General features: G+C 33.4%; 1 protein-coding gene across 3 annotated transcripts in view; it reads left to right on the forward strand.

The window, feature by feature from the left end:
- Window positions 1-21,354, forward strand: part of BRINP3 (BMP/retinoic acid inducible neural specific 3) — a 397,925-nt gene that overhangs the window by 324,905 nt on the left and 51,666 nt on the right. For all 3 annotated transcript variants that reach the window (XM_003893381.4, XM_009191377.4, XM_009191381.4), the window contains exon 7: window positions 7,922-8,144. In XM_003893381.4, coding sequence (XP_003893430.1) covers window positions 7,922-8,144 — 223 coding nt within the window. The remainder of the gene's footprint in view (window positions 1-7,921; window positions 8,145-21,354) is intronic.

The raw sequence follows: 21,354 nt of genomic DNA on the forward strand, positions 1-21,354 counted from the left end.
AGAAACAGGAAGTCTCACTTTGTATTTTTGCCTTAATTGATCTTACTCCGTAATAGCTTATGAAGTCAATGTTCTTCTATTACAATTCTTTACTCGAATAATTGGAAACTAAACATCTTATCGGTTACGGTCCTTATTGGCTTAATGAGAAGAGCATATAGGGGAAATTGAATTTATTACCTAATTTTTATAAGACCACACTCTGATTTCCAGTTTATTGTAGTATACCAGAGCCCCAGAAATTATCATTCACTATTCAAGTTGAATATTTGCCCTACTTAGTAACCTGTGATACAAGAGATCTGGTTTTAGAAATGATTCAGGAATGATTCAGGGCTGAGAATTTGATAGGACAGCTTTCTTTTCATGATGACTTCAACCAGGCCTTTGTTGCCAGACCTATGTCTTTTTTTGTTTGTTTGTTTGTTTGTTTTTGTTTTGTTTTGTGTTTTTGTTTTGTTTTGTTGATACAAGCTAAATAGGACCTCAAGGCACTGGTCATGTAGTTGTCAAGGGGCATGATCTGATTAGTAATCCCTACAATTTCTACAGGCTAAACATTTGTAAGTAGCACATTGAACTTTCTGTGTATTACAATACCTACGTTCACTGTGACTCTGATGGCTAATAGTTGCTATTGGGCCACAGTACAGAAGGCAATTATATCTTCACTGAAGTCAGAGCTGAACTGATTTCACACCGATTTTTACTCTGATGTCCCTATCCTATAGACAACTGCCAATACATTACTCGGAGATACTAGCATTCTCTTTACCAATGCATTTAATGCTTTTTCCTCCAATGAAAAAATGAGCAAATACTTGATAGTCTCTTGGAAAATTATCTTTCTCTTAGAATATTTTTAATAAGCTCCCCTGGGGCATGATGGGCCTAAGAATTGACTTCACAGGGGCAGGAAAGCAAAAGTTCATGCTTTAGATTATTTTGAATCGATTCCAGTCATCCCACTTATCTACCTTTCAGTTCTGAAGTTCCCATGCCTCTCCAATCATGGTTCTTCGTAACTTTAACATAACAGATCTGAAAGGAATTTAAATTCAATCTTGAGGTCAAAGTTTGTTTTGAAACCCTACAGCTGCAAGAGGTAAAAGATTTATTCAGTTCAGTCTTTGAAAGTCTCACATTCATTCTGTACTTTGAATGGGTAGGAATTGGGGTGCTTTAAGCAAACCATCTCTATTAGTAGTAAACTCACCCAAAGTCTTTGAATTTTTTATGCTCTTCATTCAATTATATGCAGGCATATGGTTCCAAATGTCATTTCTGCAACACACACTTCATTCTAGGTGGGCAGAGGTGGAATTTCTGTTGTCAAAATTCCACTCTTAATACTAGTATAGGTTTATAAAGGTTTTTGTCCCAGTCAGTAGGAAATAAACCACATATGCTCTCAATTTTCTTTAGAAGCTTTTACCAAACCACTTCTGGTATCTGTAGCTGTATAAGCCCAGATTCTTCAATGTAAGTAAGACAAACAGGCTCTAGCTCACTTAATCAGATAAATTCAGGGATTTTGGATGACACATACAAAATTGGATAAAGGGATTCTGGATGGCACATCAAATCACCAAGAAAAATAGGGAAACCTACCCATGTGCTACACAGGAAACAGTAACAAATTTTTCATAGGCCTGGCACGATGGCTCACGCCTGTAATCCCACCACTTTGGGAGTCTGAGGCGGGCAGATCACCCGAGCTTAGGAGTTCAAGGTCAGCCTGGCCAACATGGTGAATCCCCATCTCTACTAAAAATAGAAAAAATTAGCTGGGCGTGCTGGCAAGTGCCTGTAATCCCAGCTACTTGAGAGGCTGAGGGGCGAGAGTCACTTGAATCCTGGGGGCGGAGGTTGTAGTGAGCTGAAACAACTGCCACTGGACTCCAGCCTGAGTATCAGAGTGAGACTCCTTCTAATTAAAAAAAAAAAAAAAAAAAGCGTAAGACATACTTAGATCAACACTGCTAACTGCAATGAACACCATATTGAACTAACCAACTAACCACTGTCATTACTGCTGCAAACATTATCTCCTGAGAAAATTTCTCTAGACACCCTCTTTATCTTTGCATTAACAAGTTAAGATCAAAATCTGGGTGATACACCTGTTCACTTCTAGTTTAAATGATACACCCACTCCCTCTGTAGCTGCAAGGATACTAGGACAGTGAGGACCTGGGTTTTCCAGCTTCTAAGAGGTAAGGCTCTATTTGAGTAATTTCTCAGACAGTTGAATGGGGTCATAAACAGGGCAACCCAATGAGGGACAGATTAATTGGCTTGATGTATCGAAATGCTTTAATATAAAACATGATGCATCTTTCAGAGAAAAATAAAATAGTGAGAAAGGGCATACCTTATTTCTAGGCAGCTACTAAGGAATTAGAATCTGTTTCTGATTTATACCCTCATGTACACATCGCTTTGTTGTCTCATAAAATTGGCCAGTTCACAAGTTATTGAACAGGCTTGCCATTTACTTTATGCAGCATTATAGTATTTTGTCAATTTCAGTGTAAACTCTATACCCACTGCTTATAGAATGGTTTGAATAGACTTACAATGATGTGTGGCCACTCAAAGTCGTATCAGTGATTTACTGTAGATGTTGGGAAATTTTGAAACCAATACAAATCATTGAAATAGTCCCTTAGAAATGTTAAGAGAAAAAAAGTTTGCAAAAATAAAAATCAACCAGTTCTAGTAAGGGTTATAGCGTTGGTCAAAGTTTGTGTATTAGTAGCGCTCCCTGGAGGAGCAGATGTCATTTTAGCCCTTGGTAACTTTCTGCTATTCAGGACACTGATTGCCTGGAATTTCTTTGTCTCAACTTTTCTTGCCATGAGTCTTTCCTCTCACTCACATTCCCTCTTCTTTCATATCTTGCCAATTTTGTATCTTACTGACTTAAAGCCAGTATTTGTATAGTGTCAAGGTTTTTGATTAACTTATTTGCTAGATTTTCTTTTTTTTTTTTTTTTTTTGCCACTGAAAATCAGAAGACAGAGGAACTCATATTACAGGAAAATGTGGTTCTCAAGGAACAAGAAATAGCTTTATTAGAGGGTGTTCTGGTTGGGCAGTAACATTGAAAACATAGTTTCATATTTATTTGTCACCTTTGGAGTTAGTACTTAGTATTGAGTCTAAACCAACTTTAGACTAAACAACAACAAAACACACACACACACACACACACACACACACACACAAACAAATAAAAACCCAGCCAATGAAACAGAGCATACTTGCTATGTGTTCATGTATAGAAAGGCCCAAAGTTTGCATTTAGTGTAAGAAAGTAATCTTTTGTTTGTTTTTTTTTTTTTAGCTTATTGCTTACAAAAAGTTTGTGTTACTAGGTTTTGTTATGAGCACATATTATTTTCCAAGAAATCCTATGTTCACAAACATAAGTAGAACAAATGAGTTTAAAGTCATTGGATTGGTAATATAAAATTAGAAATGATCTTTTTTTTCTGTGTAAAAACAAATGTTTGCATGGATTCTTTATATATATGTCGGACATACGTTTTTGTCCTATTTTCTATTTCTCCTTTTATTTTAGGTGCCCTGTGAACATCCTTTTTTAACATATATATTATGTATTTTTGTTAGCTATTATGTATCCTTCATTTTTGTTAGATATTATGTATTTTTCTATTGTTGTGAAACTGTTGCTATGCTTTCATAATAAATTTATCATCCATATTGCATTGTCATTTCTACTGAAATACTTTAATTATACCAATATGTACATTGATTTTAAAACACACTCACATAAAATGTGAGCCAATAGAGTTTTACCACATGTTAACAAGTAATTAAATAGTGTCATTTTATTTAAATGTCTGAGGCCAGACACTGTAGGTCATACCTGAAATCCCAGTGTTTTGGGTTGGCGAGATGGAAGGATTGCTTGAGCCTGTGCAATACGGTAAGACCCCATGTCTACCAAAAAAAAAAAAAAAAAAAAAGATAAAATATTAGCCAGGCATGTAATCCTACCTGCTGGAGCAGACGAGACTGGAGAATTGCTTGAGCCCAAGAGTTCAAGGTTACAATGAGCTATGATCATGCCACTCTACTTCAGCCTGGGCAATAGAGTGAAACCTTGTCTCTAAAAAATAACAAATAAAAAATCAATGTCTGAAACATAAGATACGTACTTGGCATATTGATAATTCTGTAGTATTGTGCTTATATTTTATATGTATTCACAACAGTAATATAAATTGTAACATGATTAGCACAATAATATGAATTAATAACAATCATAAAAGCAAGCACAAGTTTCCTCTTTCAATACTCCCAATTCATAGTCCTACTTACAAATGGCAGCACCTTCTGTTTTGAGTTATTTTAGTTGATTCATAACTCAAGAACTTATTTCCAAATAATGAAACCCTGATTAATGTTTTACATAATTCAGGAAGTAAATTATATACCCTCAAAACTCTAGAAAATTTAGAATGCTTTATAATATCCTTGAAAATATATTCTAAAGCAGTTCTGAATAGAGGTTCTGAACATTTGAAAGTACACAATCAAATGCATTTGTCAAAGTATTTTTATGTTTATTAGTAAGGATAAAAATTCCAGTCAGGATGGTATGTATCTGAGTCTGATTCTTTAATATCCCCAAAATTTTCACTTCCCCACTCTCATCTGTTTAATTCAATTGCAAAGCATGGAAATAAAGCAAAAGATATACACACATAAGATAACTGTGTATTATAGTAGTGTTAATAAAACTTTTTGCCAACAGTTATGAAACCAAGTATTACCTGTGTTTTGCATATAAAATTGCTCCAATAAAATTTGCATGAAGGATTACTGGGATAAATAATTGAATTAATATTTATAGCTATTAGTTTCAAAATTAGCTAATTAGGTATCAAGTGTTAACTAGATTTTCTATTGACAGAAAAAGGATAAAAGTACAACAAATCTTGTTTAATTATTTTCAAAATTACTCAATTTTAATGGAGAAGTAGTAGTAGTCCAGAGAGTTAACATCATGCCTCTTTATTCATCTATAATTTATTAGAAAGTTGTCACCCAGCCTAATTCTATTTACCTCCACAGAATTCATTAATATAATACATTTCCCTATGTATTATTATTTGCTTCATGTGAAAAGTTTTAAGAAGACTGTGACTGACTATAAATTCCTGCCAGCTTAGATGATGTTTATTCCCATTATTATTGTTTTTGCAGTTTGTTCTTTCTTGATCGTCCTCAAAATGATGCTATGAAAAGTACTCACTTGATGCATACTTAACACAGATATATTTGTAGAATAAAATCTAATTACCGAAATTTTAGATTTGTTTCTTCTAGGTAATTTTACATGGTATTAAATTGTTTTATTTTACAGACATATTTATGTATCCCCAAAAGTATGGCTATTGTGTATTTTCCACTTTAAAAGCAAACAATACTTTATTTTCTACATAGCTTTGGAAATTACTATAAGCTAAAATGTTATCTGGCATCCCTAACAATTGTGGTTTATTTCTGTAGTTATGTAAATTGTTGATTTATATTATAATTCTAATGCATCATTCAAATTTTATTTCTGTATTCTATAATTATAAATTTTACTAATTGCCAACAATAAAAGAAAAGATATCCACAGGAATATTTCTGGGGGTCTTCTAAGTAGAGTGAATTTCAGATACTGAAGATGTTATTTTAAAATCTGAAAATATTGCACATCATTAGTTATTTTTTAAAATAAAAAGACAGATTTATCCATACTTGTCATAGATTGAAACATCTGTATGTTCTGTGCACAACAGGTGTTCAATAAATGTTTTGGGTGACAGTAGTGACTCTTAATGACTTCATAATGAAGTAATTATTCAAGTGTCATGTTAAAACCCTATTTCTTAGGAATTACATATTGGCAATTTTCAGCTGGCATACATTGTTATATTCACTTTAGTTCAGTTAAAAATATATTTTAAAATATTCCTTATCTTCAATAAAATGTACAAATTTCAAACCCTTCCCAATACTGTTATAACAAACAATGAACATAATTAAAATATGTATATCTACAATACAATAAAGAATTTTCAAAACTATTTAAGTAAAAGATGGCAATGAAATGAGTAATTAGTTTTGAAAGTAGTGGCATCTGCTATGTGAATAATCCAAGAAATGCCTTCCAATTTCCATGCATTAACTCTTTATTCAAAAGAGGGAATTTCACAAAAGACACAAATGGGACCAAATAAAATGTAGGATACCATCAAATTGGAATTATAGGCCAGGAGGAGTGGCTCACTCCTGTAATCCCAGCACTTTGGGAGGCAGAGGTGGGTGGATCACCTGAGGTCAGAAGTTCAAGATCAGCCTGACCAACACGGTGAAACCCCATCTCTACTAAAAAATTACAAAAAATTAGCTGGGCATGGTGGCACGCACCTGTAATCACAGCTACTCGGGAGATTGAGGTAGGAGAATTGCTTGACCCTAGGAGGTGGAGGTTTCAGTGAGCCGAGATGGCACCATTGAACTCCAGCCTGGGTAACGAGCAAAACTCCATCTCAAAAAAAAAAAAAAAGAAAAAAAAAAAGCATCTGTTATTTACACTCTGCTCACTTAAAAAAAAATGGTTTGAAGCATATTGGACAGATACGTCCTATACAATGTTCTCTCTCTTTTTTTTTTTCTATAAAAAGTACTGTTACTTTGCTTTAGTTTTCCTTCTTTTTTCAGTTAAAAGTCTATTCCTTCAATGCCTGAAAGATGCCAGAACTCTGTACTTATTTGATCTAGGAAAAGTAAACCCAATGTTAATGAATATAATTCACTGTGAATCGTTAAAAAGTTGCATTTCGCAGGATTTATATTTCATAAAAGGGAAATCATACAATATATTTTTTCCTTTTGTGTCTGGCTTATTTTGCTGACTGTAATATCTTAAAGGTCCATCATGCTGTAGCATGTGTCAGAACTTTATTCATTTTTATGGCTGAATAATATTCTATTGTATGTGTATAACACATTTTGTGTCTGCTCATATTTGTTGATTAACAATTTGGTTGTTTCCACCTTTGGACAATTATTTCAACTATCTTTTGTGTTCAAATATTTGTTAGATCTTCTTGATTATTATTTATTTTAGTGTAGCATCAACTTTTATTCCTAATGTTGGTTAAACCACACATTTGAAAAGACAGCACAATTATTGACTCAAAAACAAAAAACAATATTTCAGCTTTAAATTATTTTCAATTTTTTTTAGCATGTACTCATTTTTTAAATGGTTAGAACAAATTAGAATATAGTCAGTTACAAAGAGGGCTAAAAATAAAATCAGTTATAATTAGGGTGCATAGTTGAATATTATAATTTTATGTTTAAAATCAAAATTTTACATTTAAAAAGGTTTTTGCTTTTCTTTAAAAACTAATAAAATTATTTAGTAGCAATTTTATATATTTTCTATTCTGAGTTAATAAAAATTTCTGAAAAGCTTTTTAAGTACACAAAGGATTATTAATACCAATGCCAAAAATGAAAGTCAGATTAATGATGACTATGTATTGAGGAAAGTTCACTGAAAAACCATTAAAAGAAGCACACAGAAAAATTAAGTTGAACCTAAACTTTCTGTCCCAACTGTTTGCTTTAGCACAAATTATTTTAGTTTTCTTCTTTCGTGAAAGTTCTATTTTAAAGGGAACAACAAAGAAGATAATTCTAAAGCCTCTAAAAACCCATCTTCTATTAATTAGCTACTCACAAATGATGCACTGTATTTATTTGTTCTTAGTTTGACATATATGTGCATATGTATTTGTTCTTAATATTGACATATTATATGTGTTTACAAAAACCAGAAAATAATTGTTTCATAATTAAAGTGTTGAATTTTGACATTTTTCAGATGAATTCAAGTTATTTATGAAAAGGCTACCTATGAATTATTTCCTCAACACATCTACTATAATGCATTTGTGGACAATGGATTCTAATTTTCAGCGCCGTTATGAACAACTGGAGATCAGCATGAAACAACTTTTCCTAAAGGCACAGAAAATTGTACACAAGCTTTTCAGCCTTAGCAAGAGGTGTCATAAACAACCCCTCATCAGCCTGCCAAGACAAAGGTAAGACATTTGTGGCAATGTAAGCAATTAAGTTTACTGTTGAGAAAGTGAGTTCTATTTATTTTTCTGAATGCAGGTGTGTTAATATGCAAATCATGATTTAATATATATTATTAGAGATAATTTGAAAACAATATATTTTCTCAAATAATAAATTATAGTTATTTTTCAAAGTAACCGTACAATGAGAAAAATATATACTAGCACTTCTTTTTTTTTTCTTTTCTTATCAAAATGAAGAAATCATTTTAATTTGTTGTGTGTTGTAGCCAACTAATAATTGCGTTAAACAGTGAGCAGAAAAACACAAAGTCCTATGGTTACATTGTGAGCCTAGGAAATAAACAGGATGAGAAATTGAAATTCCTCAATATGTAATTTTCAAATAAAATAATTCAAGATATATTTTCTATAACCAGTATATAGAAAACCATAAACCTAATTCTACAAAAACTTCTGAAAATTACTATGAAAGCTTCTAAAATTTAATAGGAATGATGACAGACAATTAAATTATTTGTGTCTGAACTGAGTTGGGGAAGCAGTGTTTGAATTTCCTACTTTAGGATGTACTGACCAGTAAGTATAATAAAAAGTTGTATTTATCTATTTGAGGTCAGTTTGAAAACGAAAAGCTACGGGAAAATATAGGACAGTATCACAAGAAATATACATTTGTACCAGTATCTCTTACATAAAATGCTTGAATTTTGACTAGGTGCTTAAATCATTAAGATGAGAAATCTGTAATTATAGATTTCTTTTGCTGGGAAAAAAAAAAAAAAAAACCTGAAGGTTAGTACATAATTTTAAACATTCATTTAAAAATAACTCATTGGATTTGTGTTTGCTTGTTTGTTTGTTTAGAATTTATTGGTGTCTAGTATACAAAAAAAAAAAAAAAAAAAACCTGTCCAAATATCATAACAATCTAAGGTGAGGTCCTTTGCATTGCCTCAAAAAGGAATGTATTACCAGTTAACAGTTACTCTTCATAAACCCTCACCCAGTCCAAGGCTGTTTATCTCTATAAATTTGTCTAATCTACTATTTGTCTCTGTAGATTTGTCTATTTTGGACATTATCTGTAAATGGGATCATACAATATATGGCCTTTTGTGACTAGCTTCTTTCACTTAAAAAACTGCTTTCAGGTTCTTCCATGTTGTAGCATCAGTAGTATGGGTATACCATATACCATATATTGGGTTTTTGTTCATCAAGTGATGAAAATTTGGGTTGTTGTACTTCTAAGCTATTATGAATAATGCTTCTGTGAACATTCATGTACACTTTTTCATGTGGACATAGGTTTCAATTTTCTGGGGCATATACCAAAGTGGAGAAATGCTGAGTCATGAGATAACTATATTTAACATTTTGAGAAGCTGCCAAACAGTTTTTCACAGTGGCTGCACCATTTTATATTTTCACCAGTCATAAATAACAGCTCCAGTCTCTCCACATTATCTTCAACACTTGTGATTTTGTGTCATTTTGGTTATAGTCATCGAAGTGAGTATGAAATAATATATTTTGGGTTTGATTTAAATTTCCCTGATGACTGACAATGTTCAACATCTTTTCATGTGTTTTGAACATCTTTTCATGTTCATTGTATATCTTTTATGGAAAAATGTCTATTCAAATCCTTCACAGATTTCAGTATTTTTTTTTTTTTTTTTTGAAAGTGAGCATTGAGTTGTAAGAGGACTTCATGGCCAGGCGCGGTGGCTCACGCCTGTAATCCCAGCACTTTGGGAAGCCGAGGCGGGCAGATCACGAGGTCAGGAAATCAAGACCATCCTGGCTAACACAGTGAAACTTCGTCTCTACTAAAAACACAAAAAATTAGCCGGGCGTGGTGGCGGGTGCTTGTAGTCCCAGCTACTCGAGAGGCTGAGGCAAGAGAACGGTGTGAACCTGGGAGGCGGAGCTTGCAGTGAGCCAAAATCGCGCCAGTGCACTCCAACCTGGGTGACAGAGTGAGACTCTGTCTCAAAAACAAGAAGGAAAAAAAAAAAAAGAGGACTTCATATGTTCTGATTGCAAGTTCCTTATCAGTTGTATGATATACAAATAATTACTTCTGTTCTTTAAGGTGTCTTTTCAGTTTCCTAGGCAGTCTTTTCTCTTCTACTCTCTCTCTCTCTCTCTCTCTCTCTCAATTTCTCTCTCTCCCCCTCTTTGTGATCAGTTTAGCTAAAAGTTTTTCAACTTCATTTTTATTTTTCACTAACTTTTAATTTTCTTGATAGTCCTTTTTTTTTGTTTTTATTTCATTTTTCATACCAATTCTATTATTTTTTCCCTCTTTGATATGTGTTTAATGTCATTTTCTTTTTCTGGTTTCTTGGAATAAAGACTTAAGTTATTAATTTGAGAATTTTCACCTTTTGAGAATAAAAATTTCTTTTTAATTTTTCAACTTTTATTTTAGATTCAGGTGGTAAATGTACATGATTGTTTTATAGGTATATTGCATGATATTGAGGTTTGAGGTGTGATTGATCCCATCACCCAGGTAATGAGCATAGTACCCAGTGGTTTTCAATAATTGCCCCCCTCACTTTCCCTCCACTCTAATAGTCTCTAGTGTCTACTTTAGTATGTTTATGTCCATAAGTACCAAATGTTTAGTTCCAGTATTAATCCATTTTTATGCTGAGGATAAAGACATATCTGAGACTCGGAAGAAAAAAGGTTTAATGGAATTACAGTTCCACATAGCTGGTGGAGGCCTCACAATCATGGCAGACGACAAGGAGGAGCAAGTCACATCTTACATGAGTGGCAGCAGGCAAAGAGAGAGAACTTGTGCAGGGAAACTCCCATTTTTAAAACTATCAAATCTCGTGAAACTTATTCACTATCACAAGAACAGCATGGGGAAGACATGCCCCATGATTCAGTTACCTCCCACAGGGTTCCTTCCACAACACGTGGTAATTCAAGATGAGATTTGGTTGGGAACACAGCTTTACCATATCAGTTCCCACTGTGAATAAGTACTCACATTAATTGGCTTTCTGCTCTTGTGTTAACTCACTTAGAATAATGGCCTCAAACTGCATTCATGTTACTGCAAAGGACATTTTATTTTTTATGGCTATGTAGTATTCTGTGGTATGTATGTACCACATGTTTTTTTATCCAGTCCACCATTGTTGGAAACATAGGTTGATTCCCTGTTATCGCTTTCATCTTTTTAAATACAGGCATTCACATCAATAAAGCTTCCTCTAAGCACTGCCATAATTTATTATTTTATGCATCTCATATGTTTTCTTATTTCCTCCACAAATAAGATATTTAATATGTCTTTTGGTGTACCCCCAGGGAACATTCCATGACAGGGAAATGTGGCTGGGTGAAGATCTCGTTATTTGATTACAATGAGCCTTATGCCTTATATATGTAGGTTAAAAGCAATTTGAAAACCATGAAATAGGTTATTTTACCCAAAATAGAAAGTGCAAGAAGATGAGGTGAGTTAGGAAGCAAATCGATGAGTGTGGTTAATAAAGACATTGACTTTAGGGTTATAATATAAATAAATTATAAGTTGACATACAAAAATGCATAAAAGTTCAAGGTCTGTAATGAAATTGTGGGAAGCTGACATCCCAGTTCAAATTGGGAGTGTCCGACATAAATAAGTAGAATAAAATAGAGGAGTATTATTTTAGCTAGTATGTCTAGAGCTGCATATGTATGTCTGAAACTCAGGGGAGATTTGGACAATCTCAGGGAATCCAGTCTTAAGGAACAAAATCATTGGTTTACAGGAATCCATGAAATCTGAATCCAGCTGACATTTGAACAACAGGGGTTTGAACTGCCTGGGTCCAGTTATATGCAGATTTATCCCAATCAAAAAAGTTTTCACACAACCTTTTCCATCAGCAAATTCCTCACCCTCAACCTGGGGATGAAAAATATAGTATTATGGGATGCGAAACCCATGATAAGGAGGGCTGACTTTGTATCCTCAGATTCTGCAAGGCTTACTGTGGGACTTGAGAATGTGTTAAAAAATAAATAAATAAATATATATATACACACACACACACACACACATATATATATGTGTATATATATATATCTGTATATATGGGGATGGCAGAATTCCTGGAATCAATTATCCTGGGATACTAAGGGAAGACTGTATTATCAGAGAGTGCAGATATATGTGAGGTGAGTGAAGAAACAGAAACTGCAATTGAGCAGATAGTGGAGTAAAACGTATCATGGAAACAACCTTAATTTCTAGTAAAAATAAATTATAAGTTGACATACAAAAATGCTATAAAAGTTCAAGGTCTGTAATGAAATTGTGAGAAGCTGACATCCTAGTTCAAATTGGGAGTGTCCAACATAAATAAGTAGAATAAAATAGAGGTGTGTTATTTGGATTAGAATTCAATATAGTATAGATAAGTCTTTGTTTTCCAAAACTTCTAAATTAAATAAATCAAATATTGCCACAGAGTTTTCTTGACTTTCTTTTTTTAATTTAGCATAATTCCTAAGTTGACTATTAGTCACCACACACACAAAAACAATGCAGACTTCTTGCTAGATAAATTTGCTTACTGAAGTTTGATATTTTCCATCCCCATTTTTCTTTTATTGCCAATGTAGCATCTTGTTTCTATTTCTCTTTTTTTTTTTTCCATTTTAAAAGAATAATACGAAATGACATCAGGAAAACAAAATAAAATATGTACTGGATTCTAGGAAGGTAGAATATGGCAGAGTGTAAAGTGGACATTGGCTATTTGTAAGTTATGTTTTCAGAAATTTTTGAAGAGGAGGTAGATAAGCCATACCAGTAATTCACTTTCATTACAAATTATATTTTTTCTTGCCTTTATGGAATTGTTCTCAGTCATTCCCTTGAACTTTTCTCACCCTAAGAACAGTCATTCAATTTATGATCTTCTAAAATCTTGAAAAATAAGCAAAAACAAACAGGACTTTCAAAGTACATCTCCACCAATAAGATATTTTCACATTTCCTATATAATGACAGATAGATTAAAGTTACTTTGCGTAATGTATAGTTCTTCCTTTTCAATAAAGCTTGACATTCAGATTAGTCTCACCATTTTTCCTCTGAGGAATTCATGTGACATAAAAATCCTTTTTCTTACTTGAGTAAACTCTAAAACCTGTGACAATTTGGTTTTCTTGAGGCAATCAACTTTTGCTGCTATTCTAAACCTTTGCAGATATGTAACAATGGCTTACTAATGTCATCACAAGATAGCGATTACAGCAATTTTATTGTCTGCTTCCACACTGCTATGAAGAACTACCTGAGACTCGGTAAATTTCTAAAGAAAAGAGGCTTAATTGACTCATAGTTCTTCATGGCTGGGGAGACTGCAGGAAACTTACAATCATGAAATAAGGCAAAGGGGAAGCAAGGCACGTCTTACATGGCAACAGGGGAGAAAGAGAGAAAGAAAACTAGGGGGGATGTGCTATACTTTTAAAACATCAGATCTTGTGAGAACTTACTCACTCACAAGAACAGCACAGGGGAACCTGCCCCCATGAATCATTTACCTCCCACTAGGCCCCTCCCTAGTGTGGGGATTGTAATTAGAGGTGAGATTTGGGTAGGGGCACAGAGTCAAATTGTGTCAGCAATTATTGAAAATTATCATAGTATAATTCCTAAAACGTAACCAGCTATAATATGTTGTGCTGCCATTCACAGAGCAACAAGGATCCATAGAAATATTGCCTTTTAATAAAGTGTTGGTAAAGGTTTAGCAACCAAATCTTTAGGAAAAAAGAAAGCTTTGATGAACAATATTTAACAATTTTTGTTCACTACCACAGGCAATATCAATCTACCAATGTGAAATCACTGAACACAGAGTTGTGAATAGAAGTACACACTCAGATCTTCTGAGTCAGGACACACAGGCTGCAGCAAGCAATTAAAACAATTGAATATATTATTATTATGAAGCTATTAATTTTTTATTAATGAGATAAAGTGAGATGTAATAAAATATTTTAAGGTCACAGAGAAGAATGAGTTGAAGTCTACCCATTCATTATATGAGAGCTATGTCGTGCACTCCTATATATGCTCTTTCAACTTAGATATGAAAATATCTAAGACATATATCAGTAGGCAATAACAAAAGAACTTATTTTTCATATCATCATTGGACTCATGAGAAAAGCCTTTGCATTTTAGGAAGCTGTCAGTCTTCTAGCGGCAGATACAAGTTTTCCAAGTCTGTATTGTTCGCTTGAATGCTTTATTGTTATCATTGCCATTAAATAAATCAGTTGTTTGTCCTGAAGCGACAGCCTCATCTTTTTAAGTTTTGATAACAGATCCACCAAGTGTCCAAGTCTGAATAACCATCATTTTTCTGTCAAACTATATCAAGTAAAAATGATTCACCATGAAAAAAGTGGCTACATCAGCTTGCAACTGAAATAATTGCAAAAGTTATTGTCCTCAAATCAACTATTATAGTGCTGTCTGCAGCATAAGTCCTTTATTCATGTGTCTTGTTTTGACATGCAGATTTATACTGAAGATTAAGATGCAGTAAACTTTATTTTACTTCAACATGAACATTCTTGAAAACATTTCTTTCTATTTTACAAGTATGTATCAGTAAAGAATATATGCCCACTAGGAGAGCAGTTTGGTGCCATTACTTGGTTTGTACTAAGCCTTCAGCAGTAGTTTACTCTCCATTGCCTTAAAACTGTCAGTGCAAGTGTCAAAACAATGCAAATGAAAAATGTCTTATTTATTTCCATGAAAACAGTTTTGACTTTGTGCATCTTCTGATAGGATCTTGCACTCTTTCCCAATCTTCCTCCCATGTACACCCAGGGTTATGTGGATCACTCTTTAGGATAGAGAATGCCTGAAATCAAGTTCTTCTCCCTGTAAGTAGCTAATAGACAGAAGACAAATACTTCTTCCTTTACATCTTCTCTTCCTTTACTAGTACAACCCTGAGTTTCATCTGAGTGTATGCTGCATCACACCTGTAGACCTTCCTTGCACTTAAGGTGGATACATGTATATAAATGGGAGGAATGCATGAAACTTCTAAATTAGTTCTTAAGGGAAGAAGAATATGTGTCATTTTCCTTCTCTCTTTCCCCTAACTAAGATGAAAATGTGATGACTAGTACTAAAAATCATAACATAAAGAAACTTGTGAAGAACTGTAGAACCCAGCATCTTTGAGGCCACCATATAAGTCATGGATTGTTTATGTTGTACTGTTATTTGAGAGGAAAAAAAATCCATCTTGTCTAAGTTACTGTTATTTGAGTTATATTACTAGAGCCAAACTTGCATCCCAACAAATAAAAGTACCTTACAGAATGACTTCCAAATTATTTCATTACTTATTTATTTTGTTGAGACAGAGTCTTACACTGTTGCTCAGACTGGTGTGATCATAGCTCACTGTGGCCTTGACTCATGAGCTCAAGTGATCCTCCCACCTCAGTCTCCTGAGTAGCTGGGACTACAAGCATGAGCCACCACGGCTGACCCAAATTCTTTAATATTATAGAATCTATGATTTATTTAAAAATTGGATTTATATATCAATGTGAGGTACTTTTTCTGAAAGCAATTTTATATGAAACTGTAGGGAAAATTGGGATATTATTTTTTTCTTACATTTACATGTTATAAAATAATCTTTTATTATTTTATTATTTTTTGAGTTTCAGGCACTCCAGGATGACTCACAAGCACATACCTCGATAATAATGAAGCAGTAAATTTACAAACCCTTACATTATGTATTAAATGTTATGGATAAATTCAAATATGAAGTGCCCAGTGCATGAAGGGTGCTTAGATAAGTATTTTCCATTTCAGAAACAGAAAACCCCTTTTCTTGTGTGTAGATATTTCTAATACACTAATAAAGTTTCTGCAAAATGTCTTTCATGTGTTTCACACTCAAAATAACATTGGGCGTAAAGATAATGGTCTAAATCCAAACAAAATGTTACTTAAAAAAGAATGTCTTAGTTGTCTGAATTCTGATTCAAGGGAACTAAGATTAACTTTCTGAGGACAACAGAAGAAGAAAAAAAAATAGTGCGTGTACCCCACTGTTCTTGATTGGGATAACTTCTAAATAAGTTTCGAAGTAGGTAAAAGTTGTCCTATCACTTATCCTACCAATTTTTTTTTTTTTTTTTTTTTTTAATGCATATTGCTTTTATTTAAAAAGTAGGCAAAGTAAATATGACAAAATGTCAACCTTTATACATTCTGGGTTATGAGGATATAATTTTAGTTTACTTTATCTGTTTTATGTAGTTTCAAAAATTCTCAATATTATATAGAATATTTATAATAGTTATAGACGTGTATAATAAAATATTCTTTAACATGTAGAACTTCAATTTTAAAATACAAGGTATAATTTTAAATATACTTTATTTTAATTTTACATTTAAAAATATACATTGTGCATTTTCATCTAATTCTTGGTATAGGTTACATTTCAGCCACCATGGCTCTAAAATGGCCTTGGTTTAATTTTTACCATAATATTTCTACTCTAACCTACTCAGGGATCTTTTAATTATCTTTCACTTTATTATATCTTAGATAGTTGTCAGTTGAAACTAGTTTTATTTTTAAACTAATTTATATGTATTATATGTATGTATAAAAATTATTGGTACTCTTTAATTATACTATTTGTTAGCCATACCAGTCACTAATTTGGACATTTTAGGCAGAGTGCCACTATAATGATAAAATAAAATTAAAGTCTGTAGAATTATAGCTCTGTGCTTGCTTTTCTTCATCTTTTTCTCATGGATGAAAGATTAGGACATAGACTTCAGTACCTCAACATTTTGTCCAGTGAACTCTCTCTGCAGCCCACAATGTACACAGCAAAGATGTCCAGACCCAACCCAATAGAGGCACTTTTTTAAAATAGCTGATTTTGACAATACTAACAGAGTCAAAGGGCTTTGGTTTTTTTTGTGGGTGGTGGAGGGGTTTCTGTGGAGAGAGAGAGAGAGAGAGAGAGAGAGAGAGAGATTTGTGCATATATGTAATAGTTCAAAATGCTCATCTCATTATTTTTATAGAGATCTGGCATGTTGTTTTTTGGACCATATCAAATTCAATTTTTACAACAATGAGAAAGGATAAACTCTGAGTCTGTCTGAGAAGATAATAAATAATTATTTGCTCGAGATTGGTATCTAGCATGAAAACTACTAGAAAACAACTGAAGTGTTGAGATAATGAATGCCATGGTTAATTAACAAAAAACAAAAGGGACCAAAAATATTCTGTATCTATATATGAATTAATTTAAAAAGAATTAATTTTACTGACAACTATCTAAAATAATAAATCTATCTAAGATAATATATTTTATCTCAAATTAATACATTCCTTTTTTAAAAGGGAGTGGTGGTTAAACAAATTTGGAGATTCCTGAATACTGCAGCCCTTTTTGGAAACCTACAATGCATGCAGGCCAAATATTCCATAAAGTTTTGCAATTAGGAAATAAACATGATTAGATTAATTTAAACAAGGAATTTTCAGAATTCAATTTCTACTTCCTTAAATACCTGTTAACTTGCCCAAATATATGCTTGGGGATCAGTGTCACATCATTTTTTACCCAGTTTTTTGATTCTAGACTTGTCTTCGGTTGTAATATAGTAACTTCAATCACAGTAAAATATTTGGCAATTACCTTGAGCTGAAAATGATTTTAGAAGATTCTTCTTTGCTCAACACTTTAGTTGTCTTCTTTGTGATGGGTATCAATTATGGCAAACAATTACTTCATTACCTTCTCCAATGGACTCAGAGATTACACCACTATGTCCTTGTAAAATTCTAATTTGATAAATCCCAGCAAATAAAATTCTGACTCATTTACTAGAACTTTTTTTTTTTTTTTTTTTTTTGGTAGATTTCTTTCTTATAACCTTCACTTCTGAGATTTTCATCTCAATTTTTATTTTGGCTCAGATAGAGAGAGTTACTTTAAGTGAGACTCTTCTTTTGATATTGATACAGGAACTTACATCTGAGAGAAAAATATTATGGAGTACAAATTGATAAACTGATTATTTGCTGATATCACAATAACTGTCAATGGTTTGTAGATGAGCTACATAGTGTAAATCCATACAGATCCCAAGGTACTAATGTTTCTGCACATCTTATAATGTTTTTGACAGTGAAATCTTTAGAATGGTTGCACTTTTGCTTTTTAAACATAATTAAGATAGCACTGAAACTCTAGTAGGTCTCATCTGTGTTTGAATCACTATCGTGAGAACCCGCTCCCGATGTTTAACGTGGGTTCTTTTCTATTTCCTAAGTGTCTCGGCTGGATTGAGAAATAAAGAGAAAGAGCATAAGAGAGAGAAATTTAAAGCTGGGTATCCGGGGGAGACATCACATGTCGGCAGGATCCGTGATGTTCCCCCAGCGGTAAAACCAGCAAGTTTTTATTAGTGATTTTCAAAAGGGGAGGGAGTGTACGAATAGGGTGTGGGTCACAGAGATCACATACTTCACAAGGTAATAAAATATCACAAAGCAAATGGAGTCAGGGCGAGATCACAGGACCACAGGATGAGGTGAAATTAAAATTGCTAATGAAGTTTCCGACACACATCGTCATTGATAACGTCTTACCGGGAAACAGGGTTTGAGAGCAGACAACCTGTCTGACCAAAATGTATTAGGTGGGAATTTTCCTCCACTTAATAAGCCTGGGAAACTTATTAATAGGAGACCGGAGCTTATTTCATCCCTTCGACTTCAACCGTAAAAGACGAGGACACCTTAAAAAGGGGCCATCTATAAGCCTACCCTAAGGGCGCATTCTCTTTCTCAGGGATGTTCCTTGCTGAGAAAAAGAATTCAGCGATATTTCTCCTATTTGCTTATGAAAGAGGAGAAATATAGCTCTGTTCCGTCTGGCCCACGGGCGGCAAGTTCAAAGTTACCTCTCTTGTTCCCTGAACATCGCTGTTATCCTGTTCTTTTTTTAAAATGCCCAGATTTCATATTGTTCAAACACACATGCTCTACAAACAATTTGTGCAGTTGATACAATCACAGGGTCCTGAGGCGACATTCATCCTCCTCAGTTTACAAAGAAGATGACGGGATTAAGAGATTAAAGTAAAGGCAGGCATAGGAAATCACAAAGATATTCATTGGGGAAGTGATGAGTGTCCATGAAATCTTCACAATTTATGTTCAGAGATTACAGTAAAGACAGGTGTAAGAAATTATAAAAGAATTAATTTAGGGAACTAATAAATGTCCATGAAATCTTCACAATTTATGTTCTTCTGCCACGGCTTCAGTCGGTACTTCCATTCGGGGTCCCTGACTTCCCACAACAAATCACTTGTAAACAATTTTACTTACATTTTTGAAGTGGATGCCTTTTAAACTGCCAAATAAATAGGAAACTGAATGTCTTTTTTTTTTTTTTTTTTTTTGAGACTGAGTCTTGCTCTGTAACCCAGGCTGGAGTGCAGTGGCATGATCTGGTGTCACTGCAACCTCTGCCTCCCAGGTTCAAGCATTTCTACTGCCTCAACCTCCCGAGTAGCTGGGATTAAATGCACACACCACACCCGACTATTTTTTTGTATTTTTGGTAGAGACGGGGTTTCTAGTCTAATGATGTGGTGGTTTTGTTATCTCAAAACAGAATCCCATCTCATACATCAGAATTATTTATCTTTATCTATGACCTTTCCTCCTAAACACTTCCCATTAAAATGTTGTAGCCAGGGATAGACACCATGATATTGGTGTCATCTGACTGAGATTAGAGTAGCATTTTAAAATCTCTTGTTCTAAAAAATATAATAGTGCATGCATAAAAGAGGAATAACTCAAAGTGTTTTCTCAAAGTATGAGAATCTTTTTTGTCAGCTTTCATACAAATAATATTGGAAGCATCAATGCATATAAATGAAACTGGTTATTTCAAAACTGTCATTAGGTAAATATGTAGATATTTGTCCTAAACTGCTTATTCTGAATGATAGTACTAATAAATAATATGATGTTGTACTAAACACCTAGAAATCAGGTAAATCTTACAAATGATATCATTTCTGATCAAACTTTCTCAATTCAGTGGGGAAAATCTAATTTGAGTTGCTTTAATGATACATTTAATCTAATGCCTAATTTGGTAACACCATTTAGATGCAGTATGCAATCTTTAATCTCAATAGTATGTGTCAGAATCCTCATGCAGAGGACAAAAAAGTACATGTAAATAATCTTCCTCACCACCTTTTAGCATCATTATTTTATAATATGTATATGTATGAATGTATGTATGTACACACATACGCACATACATAAACACACACACATAGATATGCACGTATATACCAACTCATCAAAATGGCATATGACTGAAATCTGGAGTTCTTTTCTTTGAGCACTAAATTACGACACTTTTCTAAAAGTGAAAATGGTTTATAAATCGAGAGGATGAAAACTAAATATTACCAGACCCATACCATCACAAATTCCTAACACTGAAAAAAACTGTTCATTTTAGGCAGCCAACACAAGTTATAAAGTGAGTGAATACATTTCAAAAATCAATGCCAATTGAAATAAAAATCTCCTATCTCACAATCTAGATGCACTTCAGACAACAGCAAATAGAACATCACAAAAGAACATTGATGTGACCAAAGAACACTCGAGAAAATGAAGGTCAGTTTGCTGTGGTTGTTGTATTAAGCTCAGCAGGAAGAATTCATGTAGGCTTCTCAAAGGAAATGCAAAAGATCAAATCTCAGGTAACACTTTTTATTGAACTGAAACAAAGTCACCTCATATAAGCAGGAAAGTTAGCTATAAACAAATATAAAAACAATATACTTTAGTAATAGTATAATTCCTTATATTATTCTACCGGGTCTCTCTCTCTCACACACACACACCCCTACTCAACAATATACTAAGTGCACACTAACACGCACACACTGACATGTGTTTACGAAAACATACATGCTCCCTCAACTATATATTTAAAACATAAGGCGGGCAATACATGATCATGATGTAAATACATGATTTTTCTTTTATAACCTCATCTAAATTCCTATTGAACTGAACAAAACTAACTCACTACCTGAAATTATTAAATCATTC

Source organism: Papio anubis, chromosome 1 (assembly GCF_008728515.1).
Source record: "Papio anubis isolate 15944 chromosome 1, Panubis1.0, whole genome shotgun sequence".
NCBI classification, from domain to species: domain Eukaryota; kingdom Metazoa; phylum Chordata; class Mammalia; order Primates; family Cercopithecidae; genus Papio; species Papio anubis.